We start from the raw sequence: 20254 nt of genomic DNA, 5'->3' as shown, positions 1-20254 counted from the left end.
TTCTAGGGGTTTTTTTCTGGTGACACTCAAATCTGTGTGACACTCAAATCAAAAAGGGCTTTTTGAGAAAACTCTGCATAGAAGTAGCATTATTCTATTTACAAAATGTAGTGTCTCAGATATACTTTTTGCTTAAAATCCTGCAAGTTTCAGATTATTTAACTAATTTTTTTTTCTTTGACCATTGCAGAAGTTTGTGTTGTCAGTGAATTAGAAGATCTCAGTGCCTCAGTGGATATGCAGGATGTCTATACGAAAATCAAATGTAAAATAGAAAGTTTCAATATTGACCATTACAGAAACAGGTAATTCCTGTGAGTTGCTATGCTCTAATTTCAGACTGAAAGAAGGAGGCAGGTGGTGTTTTGGGGGTTTTTTTCTTCTTAATTCTTAACTTGAATTTAAGGTAGGTATTCAATTTAAGTGAAAATACTTCACCCTTTTAAGTAAGAAAAGTCAGAATTATGTCTTCTCAGAATTAGATCTTATTCCAAAGAAATACACAGAAATCATTGCAAATCAGGAGAGTGTTTTTTTCACACTTACTGCTCTGTTGGTCCACTGGACCAAAATAATTCGTTTTAGCTTAACTTTTGAATGGGAAATTCCTGAAATATTGGTTCATGATGTGTTAGCAACTGCCAGTATTTAATGATTTATGATACCTTATTCTTATGCTAAAGCTAAGTTTCTGAAAAATGAATCTGTTTCTACTGCTGTGGCAAAGCAGCACTTATGTAGTGCGGGGAACTAAGCTGAGTACCTGTGTGTGTGGGACACGGCATAGTGTTGTGCAAACACACAAGTGAAACTCCAGTAATTAATGTCAACATTTAGGGTAAGTAGTTAAGCCTAGTCTGCCTTCCAACTTTAGCAAGTCCCGTTATCTGGATAATTTGCTACACCAATGTGACTGTGTTCGTTTGGCACCTGGGCACACGGTTCTATAGAGAGATTGCGTGTGCCACCTTCTGACTTGTATTGGCCATGAACACACTAGTCTTGATAAAGTAAGAGAGAGCCTATGTAGCCTTTGTTCAACTAGGGTAGCGTTTGCCATTACATATCAACAGATTCCATTATATGAGACCGAAATGAAGAGAAAATAGAATAGTTGTGTTACTCCTTGAGAGGAAAAACGCAGTTAAAAAGCCTTTAGCACAGTTTTTGGCATTGAAAATAACTAAAATATTTAGAAGCACAAACCATTTTGACTTGGAAAATAATGTCTGCAAGGTCTTATTGGACAATTATTGTTCCCTAGGTACAATAGGAAGGAGATTTAGATTCAACTTAGCAAAGTTACCAACATATCTTAGACTTTACTCCTGATCAGCCGTCGTAAAAAATATTTCAATTTCTATCTTTTTGCTTAAGTTACAAATGCAGTTATTGTTTGTATATAATGTAACATTTGATAATCAAAATTTGTACTTTATTTTTTAAAATCAAGTCACTAGGCAGGAGTGCCGAGCATGTCCTGGGGGGGCATCAGGCAAAGCATCGTCATCCAGTCGAGGGAGGGGATTGTCCCACTCCGCTCTGCACTGGTGCGGCTACACCTTGAGTCCTGTGTGCAGTTTTGGGCATCTCAATATAAGAAAGATATTAAACTCTTAGAGAGCATCCAAGGGAGGGCAGCAAAGATGATGAAAGGCCTTAAGGGGTAGCCATATGAGGAGCGGCTGAGGTCACTTGGTCTATTCAGCCTGGAGAAGAGAAGACTGAGGGAAGACCTCATAGTGGCCTACAGCTTCCTCAGGAGGGGAAGTGGAGGGGTAGACACTGATCTCTTCTCTGTGGTGACCAGTGACAGGACCCGAGGAATGCATGATTCTGTGTCAGGGGACATTTAGGTTGGATTTTAGGAAAAGGATTTTCATGCAGAGGGTGGCTGGGCACTGAAACAGGCTCCCCAGGGAAGTGATCACAGCACCAAGCCTGACAGAGTACAAGAAGCATTTGGACAGTGCTCTCAGGTACATGGTGTGACTCTTGGGGATGGTCCTTTGCAGGGCCAGGATGATCCTTGTGGGTCACTTCCAACTTGGCATGTTCTATGCTTCTATGAAATCCCAGCAGATTTGTGCTCATAAGAAGCTTTAGGGGGACAAAAAAAAAAAAAAAGAAAGAAAGAAAAGCCCCAAACTTATTCCACTTGACAGAATTGTTACTGTTCTCATTTATTTCCTAATCTCTTCGGAATAACTTGCTCTTATCTGTAAATCTCCGTGGACTAAAACCAAAAGCAGAGAATAGATGAGGTGAACTTTCTGTCTTCCAGGCCAGGGGAGATTGGCAGTCAGGATATTTTGAAGGAATTTTTCTACAATGCAGAGAAAAACTTTTGGTGAGATTTTTTAGTAAACTAAGGTGCTTACCTGAATAACTCACGCAACATACTTTTGCTTTGTTCTTCAGTATGTTGAAAAGAATGGTTACCAGAGCTGTAGTACAAAGCACATTTTAATAGTTAAAAGCTAATTTTTTTTCTAAATAATACTGATTTTGTAACATGTGAAGACAGCTTTATGTTCACAGTTTCTTTGTTCTTGTAATTATTCTCCTTCTTGTTCTGTTAGAGCTATCTGCTGAAAATCCAAGGGTAAGTCCCTCTTCTATATGCAGGATTTTACTATAATTTTATTCTCATCTGTCTTGAGCTCTTGCTATAGATTGTCCCTTGACATAAAATTTTGCAAAGTAACAATTTTTTTTTGCTTGATCAGATTGAATTTCAGCTTTTTAGGAAAAGGTGTGGCATAGATTTATCTTGCAGTTACGTCAAAACACGCAAGCGAAATGTAAATATTTTTTTTTTGCTTATAGCAACTTTTTTGTTTCTTTGTTTTTTGTCTTCCCATCTTACATGCCTCGTTCATTACCTCAAGCTTTGGGGAAGATTCTTGGTCTCTGGGACAATATGGAGGTGTGTTCCTTTCCTGTACTGACAAGCTGAACAGACGTACCTTGTTGGTTCGACCCATCAGCAAGCAGGATCCTTTCAGTAACTTCTCTGGCTTCTTTCCCTCTGTAAGAATCTTCTTAAAAATTTTTACTACAGAACTTCCTCTGAAATGCCAGTAAAAAAGAAAAATCTTAATGTGCTTTAGTTTCTTGGCATCTAAATTTTTTTGTGCTGAATGTATTTCTTGCTTATACTGATTATGTACTGTGTTATTTCCCTCTTCCCCTTTCGTAATATTTGTCATTTTTCGTAGATATAGGAATGAGGATTGATGGTTCACAACCTTGTACATAACAGACCACTGAAGTCAGTGAGATTCATTTATATTAAAAATGAACACATACAGTAATGTTGGAAGCCCTAATATGTAAAAGCCAGTACTAAATATTGCATTGTGTTACTGTAATTCTGATATCTACTTAGGGATTTAAGTACTTAGTATTACTGCAGTATACCTTTATGCAGCCTTTTAAAATTGCTTCTCTAATTATGATAATGCAACAATTAACAATTTTATATTTAAGTCTTCCTTTTGAATGCTTCAAACATTACTTGCTGTTTCAGAATAGCTCAGTGTGAGATATTTAACCCCTTTTTTCTTGCTTCTTTATCCTTAAAAGGCTTTATATATTATGACATTGGGGTCTTTACAGTTTTGTGGGTATATCGTTTTATGTTAGTGGAAGTTCTGTATGGTCTGATTTATTTTCATCATGAATATTCATCGGGAATACTTTCTCTTATTCTCCTTGTTACAATTCTTATAGGAAATTAATTTACCAATTTGTTTTAATTCACTTAATTATAAAACCTTCAAGTTTTCCAACATTTAAGCTATATATCCTGTTTATTAAGGAAAGAGTTGTTTTTCTGTTAAGAGTGTTTAAAATCAATTTAATTTAATCAAATTTAAGATGCTGAAAGAAGCAACAACTTGCAAAATGTAGTTACTTTCATTTGTGCTCATATGATAAAAGGTAATATTTAAACAATAGTAAAGAATTCTATTAAAATCTTTATAACGTTGTTAAAATATTTTTTTTTTACATTTTTCTGTAACTAACTTTCAAAGATAATACGCAAACTGCATTATACATCTTCTGGGAGCTAAGCATCTAGCTGTCATCTTCAGCTAGAAATATCTGTCTTAAGTGAAGGAATCTGCAGTTTCTAAAGTACAATGCATTTGTACATTTAAGTGATGTGCTTTAGCATGTGGTACAGCTATTTTCCTTTAATACTCAGAGTTGATGAGGCAAAACCGATTCAATACTTATTTAGCTGACTATGGTTGGTTTACATACCCATGTTTAAATAGAATGAAGCTATCTCAGCACTTCAGTGATATCTTAGCACCTATGTTTTTTGCACACACAGAAGGAACAATGCAAAGAGAGTAAGATTTTCAAATGCCTAAAATGAAGGAGAAATCAAAATATATACCTGTGTTAAAAAGTATCAAAAAGATTTGGTAAATTTAGATGCTTAAATACATGGGATTTTTTTGTCTGGTTGGATTTGAGTTCCATGCAACATAAATAATTAGAAAAGAAAAAGTTCAGAAATTCATAGTTTTAGCTGACTCAATGCAGAGAAGTATGGACATGCTGTGAACAAATTGTTAGTTCCAAAAAAAAGAAAGGTTTTGGGTTTTTTTACTATTAATGAACTGTGGAAAGCTGTTAGAAAATATAGAACACTAAACAACCTAACTAGCAGAGAGTATGGTAATTGATGAATGTTACACATATGTTTTTGTTGTTTATTTATTTATTTATTTTTCCTTGAAACAGACGACTGCAAAACTTTTAGATGGCTCACACCAGCAACATGGATTTCTTTCTCTCACTTATACCAAAGCTGTGACAAAAAATGTCCGGCACAAACTGATATCAAGAAATGAAAGAAGAACATTCCATAAATTGTCAGAAGGTCACACTGATGGTTCTCCTCACTTTCTCCATGAGATCCTTCTCTCTGCTCAGGCCTTTGATGTGGTCCTCTGTTTTCCTTTGCTTAATGCCATTGCAAGCATTTTTCAAGCCAGGTTGCCGAAGAGTCAGAAGGAGAAAAGAAAGTCACCAGGCCAACCTATGAGGACTCATGCTCTAACTTCCCGCAACTTACCTCTGATTTATATCAACACTGGTGTAATAAGAGTCTTCTTTCCCAAAAATGAGGAAGATCGTCATAATCCAGAAGGTACAGTATTTTATGTTGGAGATTTTTTGCTGTTCATTTTTGTAGACAAATACTTGTAGTTAAGTTGCTGACCATTGCTTCAGTTTAAGAGTCATAGTTAGAAAACATCTAATATTCATGCTGTTGCTCTGCAGATTTACTCAAAAGTTCTTCTGGGTATTTATTTGATCCTTGCTTTCCTGGTACCTAAAGAGTTTGCATTATAAGAAATGGTCAAGGATTGTGGAAAGGGAGCTTAACCTAGTTCTGCAGTGATGATTCTGTGTCAGCTCTCATTACACTGCTATCAGTTAGTCTTCATAGACACATGGTCTGGCAATGGAACATAATCAGGGAGCCATAGTTCTTGTGGGAATTGACACCTGGAAAACCATATAGTAGTGAACTGAGTATTCTAGTTCAGTTTGAAAAATGTTATTAAAGTGTACCTTGTGATTGATGCCCAACAGATGATATGGTTTATCATTCTAGTTGAAGCTATTCTGACTCTCTTATGGAACAGGCTTTCAGGTATTTACAGAGTTTGGGTAGCATAAGTTGTTTGTAAATAGCTATTTGATCTATGGATAATACTTGTCCTGTAAGAAATTGTTCTCTCTTCATATGTAAAAATATATTTCCATCCCTATTACAATCTTTATAGATAAATAAAGAGATGGTAACATTAAAATTACACCATGTAACAGCTAGTAAGACTGCGTTCACTTCTCACAATTTTTCTAGAGATTAGAAAAAAAAAGTAGTGTTTTACTGGTATCATGATATGTTTACATAAGTTCTGTAGGTATGGAGGGGTTTTTTTTTTACCGTTATATATGACAACACACAATTAGTATAGTCTTTAGATTTTTTTTTAGTCCTAAGAGTATAGTCTTTAGATTTTTCTCATAACCTAATTGCAAGAAGTGCAGACAGTGAGAAATTACATAGATCACTTTTTTGCCAGCATCCTCTACAATTTTCCAACTGGGAATGCTGAAAACACAGGAAGATAAAATTAGACTGGCTGTGTTAGCAAGAAAGAATTATGATTCGAGTTGGAAGGGAGTTCTAGGGCATGCTGTCAAGGAAATCTTTTTTAAAAGTATGTTTTTGTAGCTCTGGAGCTGTATATTTCATTAAAAAGATGTTTTAAAAACCCGTGTCTTGTTGCTATCTCTTACTTGAAAATACATGCAAGGAACAGAATTGCCATGGTTAGGCAGTCGAGGTAGGAAGAAAAATTGTTTACTTTTAAAGCATAACAGTAAAGGTCTTTACTAAATTAATAAGACAGCCAGCTAACCTCTTTCACTGGAAAACTCTGAAATAGCATCACTGTGAAAATCAGTACTGTTTTTTCATTTCTTCTTTCACCCTAGATTTTCCCAAAGTCTCATTTGTTTATGAACATGAAATAGATTGCTTCTCTCTTCTCCTACTTATTGTCTTCAAGAACAATAGAAATTAGAAACAGTAATAAGGAGCAAGAGTTAAATATGACCCACATCACTGGTGTGCTAGGTCAGGGAAGTGTTACATATTGTGGAGGTATGCCTCCATAAGACCTCATTCATCATTTATTGACTAGGAGAGATTTTCAATCTGATCAGACTTAACGTGTTTTGATTTGTAATCACTGCACTAGAAGTAGAAAAATTATTTCAGTTTCTCTTCTAGTCTGCTGTTCATACCTTGTGCGCACCAGTAGTTATGAAAATGAATACTATCCTTCCTCCCAAAACCACATGTAATTGTGACTTTACATGTAGAGTTAAAAATAAAAAAGCAAATCTGTTTTTTCATGCAGTCCAAAACCAAACTTGCACAATGAACTGTGGTAGACAAACACTATGAAATAATCAAAATCATATTTTTTCTTCTGAGGAATTTACATGCATGCATGACTACACCCACACAATTTTATAATGTTTTAGTGGCATGGTTTTTGCAGCAGCACCAAATTAACATTTCTTTTTGTGGTAGATTTGAGGGCAGCATTCTATCCTAGGCAATAAGCAATGCTGCTTTCTCCAAGTTTGATTTGTTAATACATCAGGTGGTGTTTCAAGCTCTGGCCAACAGCCCACACTTACTTAACAATGAAGTAAAGATAACTAAATATATAAAAGCAATATATAACAAATGGAAACAAGAATTACTGAATAGCAGAAGACTATAAATTAAAATGGTAAATTGCAAAAAACTGATAAGAAGTGGTAGAGATGGAAAATCCACATCTGGCTGGTTTGAGGACAATAGCAACTCTCTTTAGTACATACTAGGAGCAAAATATAGGGAATCTCTAGAAAGGACATGATAAATTTGTTGATAGTGAAAAAGAAAAGGCGGCATACTGAATAAACGTATGTCCCGCATTTGTAGAAGTGATATATTCTTGTCACATGAGCATGACTCTCTACTTTGAAGTCTGTCATAACATATGGTCTGTAATATCCTCCTTGCTTACTATTAACGTTTCAAATCAGTCAGGCTGAGCAGCTTGTGCTCAGGGATCTGAGTCGTCTGAGGCTAATTTTTAACACACCTTGGAAGACCAGGTTTTAGGCAGCTGAAGGTATGTCTAGTAAAGTGAAAAGTGTGATGTTCAAATAAAATTAAGACAGGTAGTTTTATTGCTCTCCCTCAGTGAGATTATAGGAAAAAATATTACAGAATTCAGTTAATAAATTATTACATATTTGTTACATAACAATAAACATGGTTTTATGGAAAATTAGTCTTGTTAAACACATCTGATTTCCATTCTTCATTGTGGTTTCAATTCTTAGTTGATAAAATGTTTGCAAAGATTTGATATGCTTAGACTTTTGTAAGGAGTTTGACATTATTTCTTGTGGTATTTAATTTAAATACATCCCCATATGATATCTGTGGAAATGTTAAATGAATTAAAAATGGCTAACCAGAAGGCTAAAAAAAACCCACAAAAACTTGTCAATTGGGAATAATAAGTGAAACTGGTATTTCTGAAAGTAAATAGCATCAGCAAATGTTGCAAAGAATTTCCCAAGACCGTGCATCTGGGTCACTGTCCTTACATCACTGCTTGTAGAAAATATACTAAATCATCCGAAGCTGAAGTTATATATCAAGGAAACAGTTTATGCAGACTGTGTCTTAAGGGCTGGAGACACTATCCTGAAAACAGTGGCTGAAAACAGCTTGAGGGTCACAGTGAACTTAGTGAAAAGAAATAAGGGTGAGAGCTGTACTTCCGCATATGGCAGATGATGAAATATAATGTCCAATTTGCTTTCTGTTATAAAACTGGGTATTGATAGAAGCAGAGAGGTTGCTGAAAAGCATCACAAATGTTAATTGATTAAATGCTGGAGAAAAGCCTTAAAAGAAAGGATTAAAAGGGCATAATGTCTTCAGCTCAGCAAAAAGAGGACTGAAATCAGTGCCTAAACCCAAGTGAAATAATGAACAACATTATTACACTTGAGTCACTAAGACTTTCCTAGACTGTACTTACATTGTGTAGTGTAGATGTTTTTCCCTTCGAAGTTATTAATATCTGTAATGACTGTCATTATGTTTGCTACATTATTCCCATATTTTGAAAAACATGGGTTAGTGAATGGATATGTGAATTCATCACATGAAGTCATGACTCATATTACCACTTATTAAAAACCAGCTGAACATATTAATGCCTGTAATTCTTTCTGTTTTAAGATTGACTTAATTTATTGACCTACAGGAAACTGTACACAAAAGGTCCATACCCTGTCTTGAAAAAAACTCCTGAAATACTTACCCGGTAGAGACCATAATGAGTAGTCCTGTGTTAATTTTTCTTTACTAATTGTCAGAGACAAATTAAAATCCTTATCCTAAGATATATTTTATTAAGAACCACTTCTCAGAATTTGCACGTAATTAAGTTGCAATTACAGTCTGATATGTATTTAATACCTTCAGTCCTTTTTCTTATGTAAGTGTCAGAAAGAAAAAATCCAACACACAGATGTACAGTGGTGACATTCTAAAACTTAGCCCAATGCCTTACTGGTTTGTTTGGGTTTTTTTTTGTCTTAAAGTTGAAAATATGGGTTCAAATTTAGTCAAAAAAAGGGGGTTTCCATCAGCTTAACCTTTCTACCTTAGTTCTGGCAACCAAACCATCTGTAAATAGTTTTGATTTGCTTTGGGGGGACTAAAGGATTTGACTTTATTTTGTAAGTAGATGAGGTTCTTTTAAGTAAATCACTTCTGTTCTGATTTAGTTGTGCATTAGAATTTGTGTTCCTGCTTTGCCACATGTTTACTGTGGTATCCCCTACAATAGTTTCAAAATGTCTTGAAATTTCTGTGAATTCTGTGGCTTCTTGGATCTGTTCAAAAATACAAATATGTCTACATACACATTTAGCTGCAAAACATGATATCTTTTCCATCAAGACATTTGTGAGTCTGAATGGCCATTTGTTAAGTTTATAGATTTTGCTTGTTCTTTCCACACCAAGCATTTCACTCTTAAGTAAAATATTTAAACTCTGTTCTGCTACTATAATTTTGTTTTTAAAACTTATATATGAGAGTCTTCCAGAATTTCCTTGGATGTGGGAGCAAGCGTGATGTCATTCCGCGTTGCTTCTTATCACACAGGTGTTGTTGCAGTGAACCATTTCCCTTCATGTGATGAACTCTGAACTTGCATTGCATGTTCTCAGGAGCTTCCTAGTTCCTATGGAGTCTTCTGAGCACAACCTTACCCAAGTGCTTTGTTTGTCTGCTGATAGAGTTAATTTACTGCAAGAAAACGTGGTGCTAGTTTATTTCTGGGTAGAACTTTGGTTTTCAATCTAATACCACCATTGCTTTTAAAACTAAGAAACTGTACATGTGGATGAAATTTGAAAATGATGGAGATGAAGTGGAAAGCAGAGATTTTTCTTCTTGGAATAATTTTGTTACTGATGTGAAATTTACTGTCCAGTACTACATCTTGTTCTTTGTATATGTGTCAGATTTCAGATTCTCTTGTTTCAGTCCTTGTGTTTGAACTTTTCATGTATGCTGCAGCCCATTACAAATGCTACTAGGATGGTTATATTGCAATAACCTGCAATGTTTTATATCTAAAGGATCTAGGCCTTTAATAAAAAGGATACATGATTTATAGTAGTTTACGTGTTGATATTTCAGCAAATAATTATTTGAGAAACAAACAGATTTCAAAGAAGTCTGTGGAAAAAGTAATTTTGGAAGAAAAAAATTAATAATAATAAAAAAGCATCAGAGAAAATAAGAAGTCACAGACCAGGATTCAGTGGTGCCGTAAAACTCTGGGGAAATTAAATGTATCACAGCAGGGCTATTGATATAATGGTGCTTCTGAACAAAATCGAACCCTTAGCAAATTCTTATGTTCATTTTTTTTAAGGTAATAATTTTTCAGTGTTCCTGTTATGTGCATTTGACTTTTAATCAAACATATTTTTCTCTTCTCCTAACTACAGGTAATCCGGCAATTAAAGAAGACACTTTGGTTCTCAAGATTGGATCTGTCTCTATGGCTCCTCAGGCTGACAACCCTCTTAGCAGAGCTGTGCTCAGAAAAGACATTTATCAGTAAGTGTCGGGGGAGGAGTTTGACTTTTCAAATATGGTCTTGGAAAAATTCATTCTGGGAGAAGTTAATTGATCAATAAAATGGGTACGTGCAGCCTGTAAAAATACTTTTCACATACAACCTTTTGATATTCAAAACCAGGTTTTTCTGATTTTCTTCACTTGTGGGCTTTCAGATCCATTTAGACAAATCAAATTCTGCTGTGAAGTGCTGATGAATAACAGAATTTAAATGTCGAGTCATTATGAATTTTAAGCTCACAGATGAGAACATTTTAAGAGGCTTTCTTTTATTCAGCTACTACTAAGTTCACCTAAGAGAAAAGGAAATTTTTTGTGACTACCAAAGTGTTCAGTAGCCATATAGTGTGAAGGAGATAGATCTTAATAATATAAATGATAAACATATATTCAAACTGTAGGATTCTTCATGTCATGTAGATCAAAGCTGAAAGGAATGCAAACTTCTAAGGAGCTCTTTCCAGTAAACACATTTTCTGTGAAAATGTCATGCTCTGGATTGTGTCACTAAGTATGTGCAAACCACACTAATCATATATAGGCAGCAAAACTGGTGAACATATGTAATCAGCATGATAAAAGTAATATATGATCCTTAGTAGAGTTGGCACTGTTGCCAGACATGAAAGTATGGTTGCAAATAATACCAAGTGAGAAAAGTCACAGAAATACAGATGAACAAGTGTCTTATACTTCCCGTTGGTCTGTTTTTCAGATGTGGCAATATTTTTAACTACTTCATAGTGCTCCTCAATAGAAATTACAAACATCAAAATCTTTTCCCAGCAGTAAAACATTTACTGCCTAGAAAATGACAGCAAGTTTTACTTTTTGTCAAGACTAGAATTTTTAGGAGACCATGAAATATCTGCAGTTTTACTTCTGATCACTTAGAAGTTGTAAGAATGTCTTTTTCTTCATATTTCCATGTGGAAACATTTAAATTAATGGCTTTCCTTGTATGTTTAGTTATAGTAGTTTATCCTTTTTTTTCCCTTTTGTTTTTAAATGAGCATTGTATCTATTGTATTATGGAGCTTTCATGGAAGAAATTTTACAGCCTGGCACTAGCAGCAGCTTTGGGTGGCAGACCCTGGTCCAGAGTCCCCTGCCCACAGATGAAAGAGATCTTCCTGACATTTGTACAGACTCTTCCTGCTTCTGCCCATTCTGTCTGAGCAGACAGTCTGATATCTGCTTTGAGAAGTTAGAGAACCAAATGTAGGTTCCACTCTTCTCATAGCAACCAAAAATTCGTCAGGACAATCCCTGATTATAAAGTGGAGTCTGTAATTTCCAGCTTCTGTGAGGTTGTTTCAGTCACCAAGGGAAACTGCGGTGTTCCTTGTATGCACAGTACAAACCAGTGAAATCAGTGAACCTGTGCTAGTTTACATTTTTGAGTCTAATATCTTTGCATCTGTTTCTTTATCTGAAATGCAGAAATTCAGTGCTTTTCAAATCACTCAATTACTTAAAGGTGCTGATGGCATTTTGCATTATGACCCTCTGTGTCTTATATACGTAAATGTTCCAGACTAGATTTGTGCAGTTTGTATTTGATTTTCATAGTTTTATACAGTTACAATGTGCTCCAGTTCTTCTTCAGAAATGAAGACACCAAATGGGTAAAATAGAAATACGTGCTGGGCCAAAGACCTCTCTCATCTTGAGTGTTACTGGCTTCTTTGCGACCAGTCTCACAACATCATGCTTCCTATGTCTTTTTCTGAGAAATGTCTTACATGTTTAGTAATTTCCTCTAACTGCTTCAATGACCACTCTTCTAATTTCTCAGTATCTTTCAAATGACGAGGTCTTTCTTTCTGTAATCATCCAATCATACTAGCTTTATTGTTTTTAAGATATATTGGAACAGAGTGTCAAGTTACTTTACAGCATTTCATGGGGCAATACTGAAGTTGGTAGTGGGTGGTCCTTTGATTTTGGGAAGAAGGTTACTATTTTGATCCATTTAAGTGAACTTCAACACTTTCCAGCAATATAAATGAATTGTTTTTTAAATAAAAGTGTTAAGTTTCCAATTTCGGGTTGAACTAGATGCATTTTCTAATTACATATTCTTTGATCCAGAACAAAGTGTACTTGGTAGAGAAGATAGCTGTTCATTTTCTTACATGGCAGTCACTGCTGTTAGACTGCTGGAGTTTTGAGTGGAGTTAATGTCACCATTTTTCAGTTGTTGTTGTTTTGCTTTTGGGGGTTTTCGGTTTGTTTTGTTTTGTTGGGATTTTTTAAATAAAATAATACAAAGAATTTTGTATTGTTGGGCAGGACATACAGTCTGTATTCAAGGGAAAAAACCCAAACAGTTGGATATTATTAACACATGGTGTTAGGCCTAATGTTAGTGTTTGTTTCTCCAAATATGAGATTTGTTAACTTAAAAAGTATTTTCCCTTTTAGCATGCCCATGGTAGATGGTACTAGATAGCAAAACCTGGACCTAATACAGAATGCTTAAAAATCAATTAGTAAAACTACAATGTGTAGTTCATGTACTTAGGTGAAAGATTTCTTAGTAAATATTAACAGAGATACAAGGAGTATGGTATCCAGTTTAAGAGACTCAAAAAAACCTAAATTACAGCAGCCTGTTGATTACTGAAGAATTAGCTGCTACAGTGTCCTAATAATCCCAACATGTCATCTTCTGTCTTTTTCCAACCGCTATTCTCTAATTTGCTGCTGCTGCTTTTAATAGAATAAAAGAAAATAGATTGTTGTCTGAACCACTGTCTTTACAGTGTTTCTGGAGTGGGGATACAAACTTAATTTGTGGTGTCACTTTGGTTTAAACAGTCTTCTGTTTAGGCCTGAACTACAACCACGTGCAATTAATATCACTTTTGTAGTGCCTCATGAAAAGAATTTTTGCTTCTCATTTAGAAACTGATCTTTTAGAAAAGGCTGAGAAACATTTTCATGGCTGGAGGCTGAATAGCATTTCCAAATATCTTTTGAATTTATCCCATAAATTTAAATTTATATAAAAACTGAATGTGCTAATATATCATTAACAGAATGCCGGAGCATGAAAGGGAAGTTTGGTATGGCTGCAGGTCATACTAAATAAACTAGATTACTTTTGGCCTGTAAGCTGAACTGACTCCATCTATGTCTTAGGAAAAATAGCTTACGTGCTAAGTTGGAGAGAGAACTAAACTGAATGTTGGAAAAATAACGTGCCTCAAAAGTTTGGGAACAAATATTTTTTCAGGTGATTATTGGAATTTGGAAAGAAATGTATTGACATAGTAACTTCAGTTTTCCTATGCCATGTAAAAATGAGTCTAAAAGTATTTCTTCTAGTAGAAAATGGACCAATATAGTTTTGTCTGTTAATCCACATAGTAAACAAAGATTCATGCACCATAACAGTAAATTTAGGGCTTCTGAAAGAAGTATACTGACACAGTTTTAGCTGGTCACAGTAGGAGACAATATCCCTTTTTCAGGTTTTTTTTTTTCCTCTGCTAAATCCTAGAAGCTGTTTTGATTGTTTTAATGATTTCTCATGATTTTCTCATTCTTAAACCCCAGCTCCAGGTAAGCTGTGTTTGTCTTCCACAAATATGACCAGAACTGTTATGTTACCATGAAGAAACTGCCAGTTCCGTTGATTGGTACTCTTGTAGATACCAGAAGGCCTTGGTATGCAGCCAGGGAGCAGAATAAAGGAGGTTTTGAGTAAGGATGCAAGTAAAGCAGCTGCCTAACCTGGCTAAAGAGTGGGAAGAGCAGTTAATTTAAACTGTGGAGGAGTCAGTCAGATTAAATGAAGTTTCTGCTAAGCAGTGAAGGACAGAACTACATTTTATGAGCTTTAACTACCTGATCATATTAAATGCTGCTTGTACATGACTCCAGAGGCTGCAAAAAAACAAGATGATGTGGTCATTTCTTACTTGTGTGATTGTACTATTTGTGTTAGAACTTTTGAAGTGGCCGAATGGTCAAATAGATTTGTCAAAACTGAGGTCTAGCAGTTTTGAGGAATAAGAATTCTGAGATAGGGAAATCATATTAATGCCCTGATGAAGGGAAAGTCAGGCGGTTATGCGATACCAGAGAAATTGCATCAGAGAGAAATTTATAAATGCTGTGACTACAGGAAAAAACAACCATCTTTCTGAATGCAAAAAGTTACATTTTTCAGGCCTGGATTTGTTCTTGTTTGGCTCTCTGGTGTCTAGTATAAAAATTCCATCTGAAATTTCTTTCCTCAAGATCTTTATAAAGGTCTCTCATCTATGGATTCTTTGGTACCCTACATGAAAGGAATACTTCTGCTACAGTGTTAGTATAAAGGAATTAAGAGCTTAACTACACGGAGACTTTTAGCAGTTGTGGTGTTTGTAGCAATACTTTGTTTGCTTTGGAGGACATCAGTTAAGATTTCTCATTAGCAGTGAGCACTTCTCTAAAAACTTAAATATTGGTATTATGTGGAGAGTGCTAAAAGCAGATATGTGGCTGATTCTGTTAAAAAAGTCCAAGGAAAGCACAGAATCATGGAATAATTTAAATTGGAAGGGACTTCTCTAGTTCACCTTCTCCAGCCTCCTACTCAAACAATTTAGATCAAGTTGCACAAGTCTTTTCTCCAGACAACAAACCTAGCAGATTATTAGATTTTTGATAATTACTTATGAATATAAAGCAATTCCGAGGGCACCAGAATGGTGCCCTTCTTGGTGGGAGATGGAGGTGGCTGCAGCAAACAGAGTAGCATCTTCCAGGACAATTCAAAAAGCCACATTTCCTTCTTTGTATGTCTTCATATGTTTTCCTTTTGCCATTTCCTAAGTTCTTTTTATTTTAATTAAAGTGGCTAATGTAGAATATCAACATGAATAAATTATAATGCTTAAAGAAGTGATTAATCATCTCTGTGTGTAATCATCTTGATCAGTTTTCTGCACAATTATCTCACATTCTATGAGAAAATTTTGTCACTTTTTTATTTTACAACAGTATTTTCCTCTATATACAAAGAGTGCTTAGTGCAATTAAGCTGAGCATAGGTGGAATCTTTGAACACTTCTAGTTAATGGAAAGATGACATAAAAAGTAATGAATTTTTAAAAAGTGTGTATGTCAGGGGTGGAAACAATGAGTAGCACTAGTTGTGCTAAGCTACCAGCAGAACTGGATACTATCATTAGGAAAATGGCTGAGGAAACTTCATCACAAGACACAGAAATTCTGTTTCTCTGACTGAAAAAATAACAGCAACACGGATGTGCTTAAATATAAAGCAGCACAGAGCTGAAATTGAGATGACGTTTAGTTTTATACTGGGATAAGGGCCCTGTTATCCCAAATACTGTGCAAATGTTCTGATCAATTATATAGGTATATGCTGATGAGCCTTAACATGATTGTTTTTAGCAAACTCTGTCATAAAACATTAATTAGAGGAATTTTAGGGAGTATCCATGAACAGATAGAGTAAAGCAATGTTCAGGTACAGTACTTTTAATGCAAAAATGAAATGGCTGACAAAGCACTCAGAGAATACAGGCTGTCTGGAGGCTGTTCTGTAAAGGTCTTACTAATAAGATCTGGAATAATATTGCTAAGCTGTCAGGTTCTGGGAGTTTAGGTAAACAGAATCCCAAGCTTTCCTCAGCTTGGCCGATAAAGAAACTAATTGTTGTCCATGCTCTGGATTCATCATTTTTGAGATCCAAGGATTTCATTCATGTCATATATCAAAGCTTAATAGTCCAGCTCCGAGTGTTCCATGGTCATTTTCATGTATAGATCTTTCATAGATCAAAGCATAAAGCTGTCCTTAGACTGTTTCCAATTTGTGAATGTAAATGGAAGTTCTTTAAACATGCCCCTTCCCCCCCAAAAAATTACACGTAGAGTTTACTCATGAAAAGACAGCTGTAAATTTTCTTATTTTTTTCATGAAACTTTTTACCAATGCAAGTCTTTTTTTCATTGTATCTAGCTGGTTTTTTCAATGTATCTAATCTATGCTTTTAATTTTTGTAGTTTACTGGTTTTCACTGTTCAACTCTCAAACATCTATAAATAACAAAACAAAGTTGTTTTCTGTATAGAATATCTTCTATTTATCTTTATTTCAAGAACCTCTGTCTGGAACATGGTTGTGATAATCATGTAAGGCCCATAATTGGTTAACAAAAATCCTTCAGTGAAATAAGGAGTAATAAACAATTTTGTGTGTCTGTCCTGATAGTGCTGGAGTGAGGGCAAGGAAAAAATGATGCAAGGAATTTATGAAAGAAGCACATACATAGCCAGCAGTCTGTGTGGAAATCTGTTTTTTCTTTCAAATGTGGTTTGGAAAATCAAATGCTTTTCAAAACTTTTCAACAGCACCCACATCTATAAGCATCTTCTCTTCAGGAATATTTTTTTTTTTATTCAGTATTAAATTGCTGTGGGGCAAATTTATATTCAAAAACTATACATTGAAATTGTTGTTACAAAAAGCCTGAATTTTCTATAACTAGTATGAGCAAAAATGTTAATTTTGGTGTTTTCCTTTTCAAACCAATTGACAATTTAAAAACTATTCTTTTTTGCACAGAACTGTACCATTAGAGTAACTAAATGTTTTCCAGAATATGGACCTAATATGAGTAATTATCTTGTAAGAGTTTATTATGTTACAAAGATTCTATTAAAACTTATTTTCTATTTTGCTTCTTTACTTTTTAACACTTCTTTGGAGCTTATTTGGTAGGCAGACAAGGAATGAGCTAATGCTAATTAGCTGACCTGAGTTTCTTTCTTTTTCTTTGAATAAAAGCAACAAAGATAATCAGTGAAAAAAAATGTATGTGCACATAGTTTTTGATCGAAATGTGAACTGCTTATTAAAATGTCCATATGTACCATAGGGAAAAGGAGTATATCATAAAATCTCTGTTACAGTTTTTCTAAACTTTCTAAATGGTTAAAACTGCAGAGGGAATGTTATGTAAGAAAATAACTTTTAAGAAAAGAAATTCTTTGTTTTTCAAGGAAAAGTATTTCTTTTATTGCATACAAGTTGTGAAACAGAGTTGCACTAGCACCATTTTCAGTGTTCTTCTTCCCGTGTTAGGGAAAAAAAATTTGTAACAATGAAGATTTTAAGTTTGTTCCTATAATTTATTTACTAATTTTTTTGGATTTGAGACCAGGATGGTTTTATTCCTCAAGATGTAGCTTCTTTTTTATTTCATTTTTTTTTTTAATACAGGATTTTCTCTACATATAATTTCAACGTGCAATCTTGCATTTAATAATTTAGATTTATTAAATGTTCAGCTGGGGTGTAAATCAAAATATTCATACCAAAAAGCAAGTTCTAAATGTTGTTCTTTGCTATTGTACTTGAACGCATGCTTTTTTAGCATAAGGACCTTAGGAATGTCGTCTTTATCTTTCCTAAAATCCTGTACCACTCTCAGGAAAGTCTTTTCCTGGTTTACATTTCTTACTTCTTCTATCTTTAGTAAAGAGGCAAAAAACAAATCTGCTTAGACCTTTCGCCCAGTAAAATATTCATGTATATGGATAGCATTACATGGAAACACCACTCCTAATTAACATTGGCATGTTTGAGGCTATTGCAGCAGTTATTAATTTAAAACCCTCAGTGGAAACTAATTGTAAAATAACAGCTGGAACTGCCCATTTAGTTTCAGAAATGTAGCTTGTTAATTATCTAATACCAAAAGCTATTCAAAGCTAAATTTATATTTGGAATTCAACTTTAAAAATGTTCAGCTTTAACTATCAATCTTATTTTTACTTGAAATTTCTTTATGAGTTCTACAGGAATCTTCAACATATCTAATTTACCTAAATACATATATTTGAAATATATTTCCTTATAATGTTATAGTAAAAATAAAATAAATTTCATAAGAAAAGCCTTTTTACAACTTTATTTTTCTCTTCAATTCATTGATTTAATCATTGTGTTCTCAATACGCATACCTACTTTGTATTTTTTCTTTCACTTAGTAGCAGAGAATCTGATTCTTGCAACAATTTTTAATCGTGCAGTTTCTCACAGAAAGCAAAGTGAATACTTTATAGAAACATTCCTATTGAAGAGCAATGGCATTATCATGTCATTTAAGCATCCATTTGTTGTTAATCAGGGCAGCCTTATTGGAAACCTTATTAAATATGTCAGGGGAAAAAATCAAGTAAATACCAATAAAGAATGAATTCGAAGGAATAACCAATTAATTCAAACAGAGCAAAGGTGAAACCTGTAAAATTGATAAAGATATCTTTCAAAGTCTTGTAATTCTTAAACAATGCATATATTAAAAAAATATTTTAAAAACAGTATGCCTTGTCAATGATTTATTGTTACTATCAACTTTGTTTTGAGGACTTAATATACATTCTATCTGCAAAGTTCTTCCTTTCGGTTGGGCACACTGCTTCTGACTTGGCTGAGGTATTTGCACAACTGTTCTTCAGCCAGCAACATCCCAGTCCTTGATGAGGAGGGGTGGGAAGGAGAAATGAATAGAGATGTGTTTATGTGTGCACAAAAGCCCTGCTGTAGAGGCAGACAGAGATTTCAAAGAGAGACTTCATAGATCTCTCAAAACCATTCAAGTATTACCCGGAACATTATGGCAACTTGCTCACATGTTTGGGAGAGGCTCCAATGTTGAGGCATGGTGAGGAGAACCACTCTGAGCGTGGGCACCTTGTGGATGTGTCTGTTCTTTACTAATGATCTCTCCTGCCCTCATGTACCAGTTCAATGGGCAAATATGCTCGGTGTGTGCAAGCCGGTCATAACTAGTGCTTAGGGCAATCACATTTCATTTTCCTAGATGAAGCATAAAGCATTTGAATTTACAGTGGGGTTAAGATTGTTTCATTACTCGGGTGTCATTCATTCTAACACCTGTGTGTGATTTAGAACTAAATTAGGACTAGCTTTCCAGAATCCCTTTAAACTGGTCTGTGTGTTCAGATTGTGAAATTCTCAGATTGGACAGTTTAGCTGTGAACTTGGGAGCCAGGCACAAGAGATGCATCTTGTCAAAATGGAGTCTATGAAGTATTCAGTACCATATTTTATATAATTTATTGTAGCATGTACTCCATTTCTTTGACTGTTTAATTACGATGCCATCATTAAACAGCTTAAGGTCAGAAGTAAATACCAGTTGTAAAGTAAAACTTTCACAAGGGCATTGCTGTCTCTGTTGTGCTTGTGCGCTATACTTTGTTCTATAAAAGCGTCTCTCAGCTGTGGGTGATCTTAACTATGATATATTCTGCAAAGTCAAGGCTAAGTTAGAGATAAACAGCAGCCTGAACTCAGAGTTTTCTTGTTCTCCTGATACTTCTTGCTGTCTCAGTAGCTGTTTTAACATAGTTAAATTAGTATTTGCTGTGTGGCGTATGGAGAACTTGATGCATGAAGTTCATATAATCTCAGTTTTGAAAGCT

At 34.7% G+C, this 20254-nt stretch overlaps 1 protein-coding gene across 1 annotated transcript in view; it reads left to right on the top strand.

Annotated features, from left to right (window-relative positions):
* The window catches only part of VPS13B (vacuolar protein sorting 13 homolog B), a 424599-nt gene that overhangs the window by 233484 nt on the left and 170861 nt on the right, over nucleotides 1-20254 (top strand). The window contains 4 exon segments of the mRNA XM_032708140.1: nucleotides 191-305; nucleotides 2892-3033; nucleotides 4762-5170; nucleotides 10642-10753. Of these exon segments, the coding sequence (XP_032564031.1) occupies nucleotides 191-305; nucleotides 2892-3033; nucleotides 4762-5170; nucleotides 10642-10753 (778 nt within the window).

This window comes from Chiroxiphia lanceolata, chromosome 1, assembly GCF_009829145.1.
Source record: "Chiroxiphia lanceolata isolate bChiLan1 chromosome 1, bChiLan1.pri, whole genome shotgun sequence".
Lineage (NCBI taxonomy): Eukaryota > Metazoa > Chordata > Aves > Passeriformes > Pipridae > Chiroxiphia > Chiroxiphia lanceolata.
Note: the sequence above shows the minus strand (reverse complement) of the source record. Positions and strands in the feature narration are given on the sequence as shown.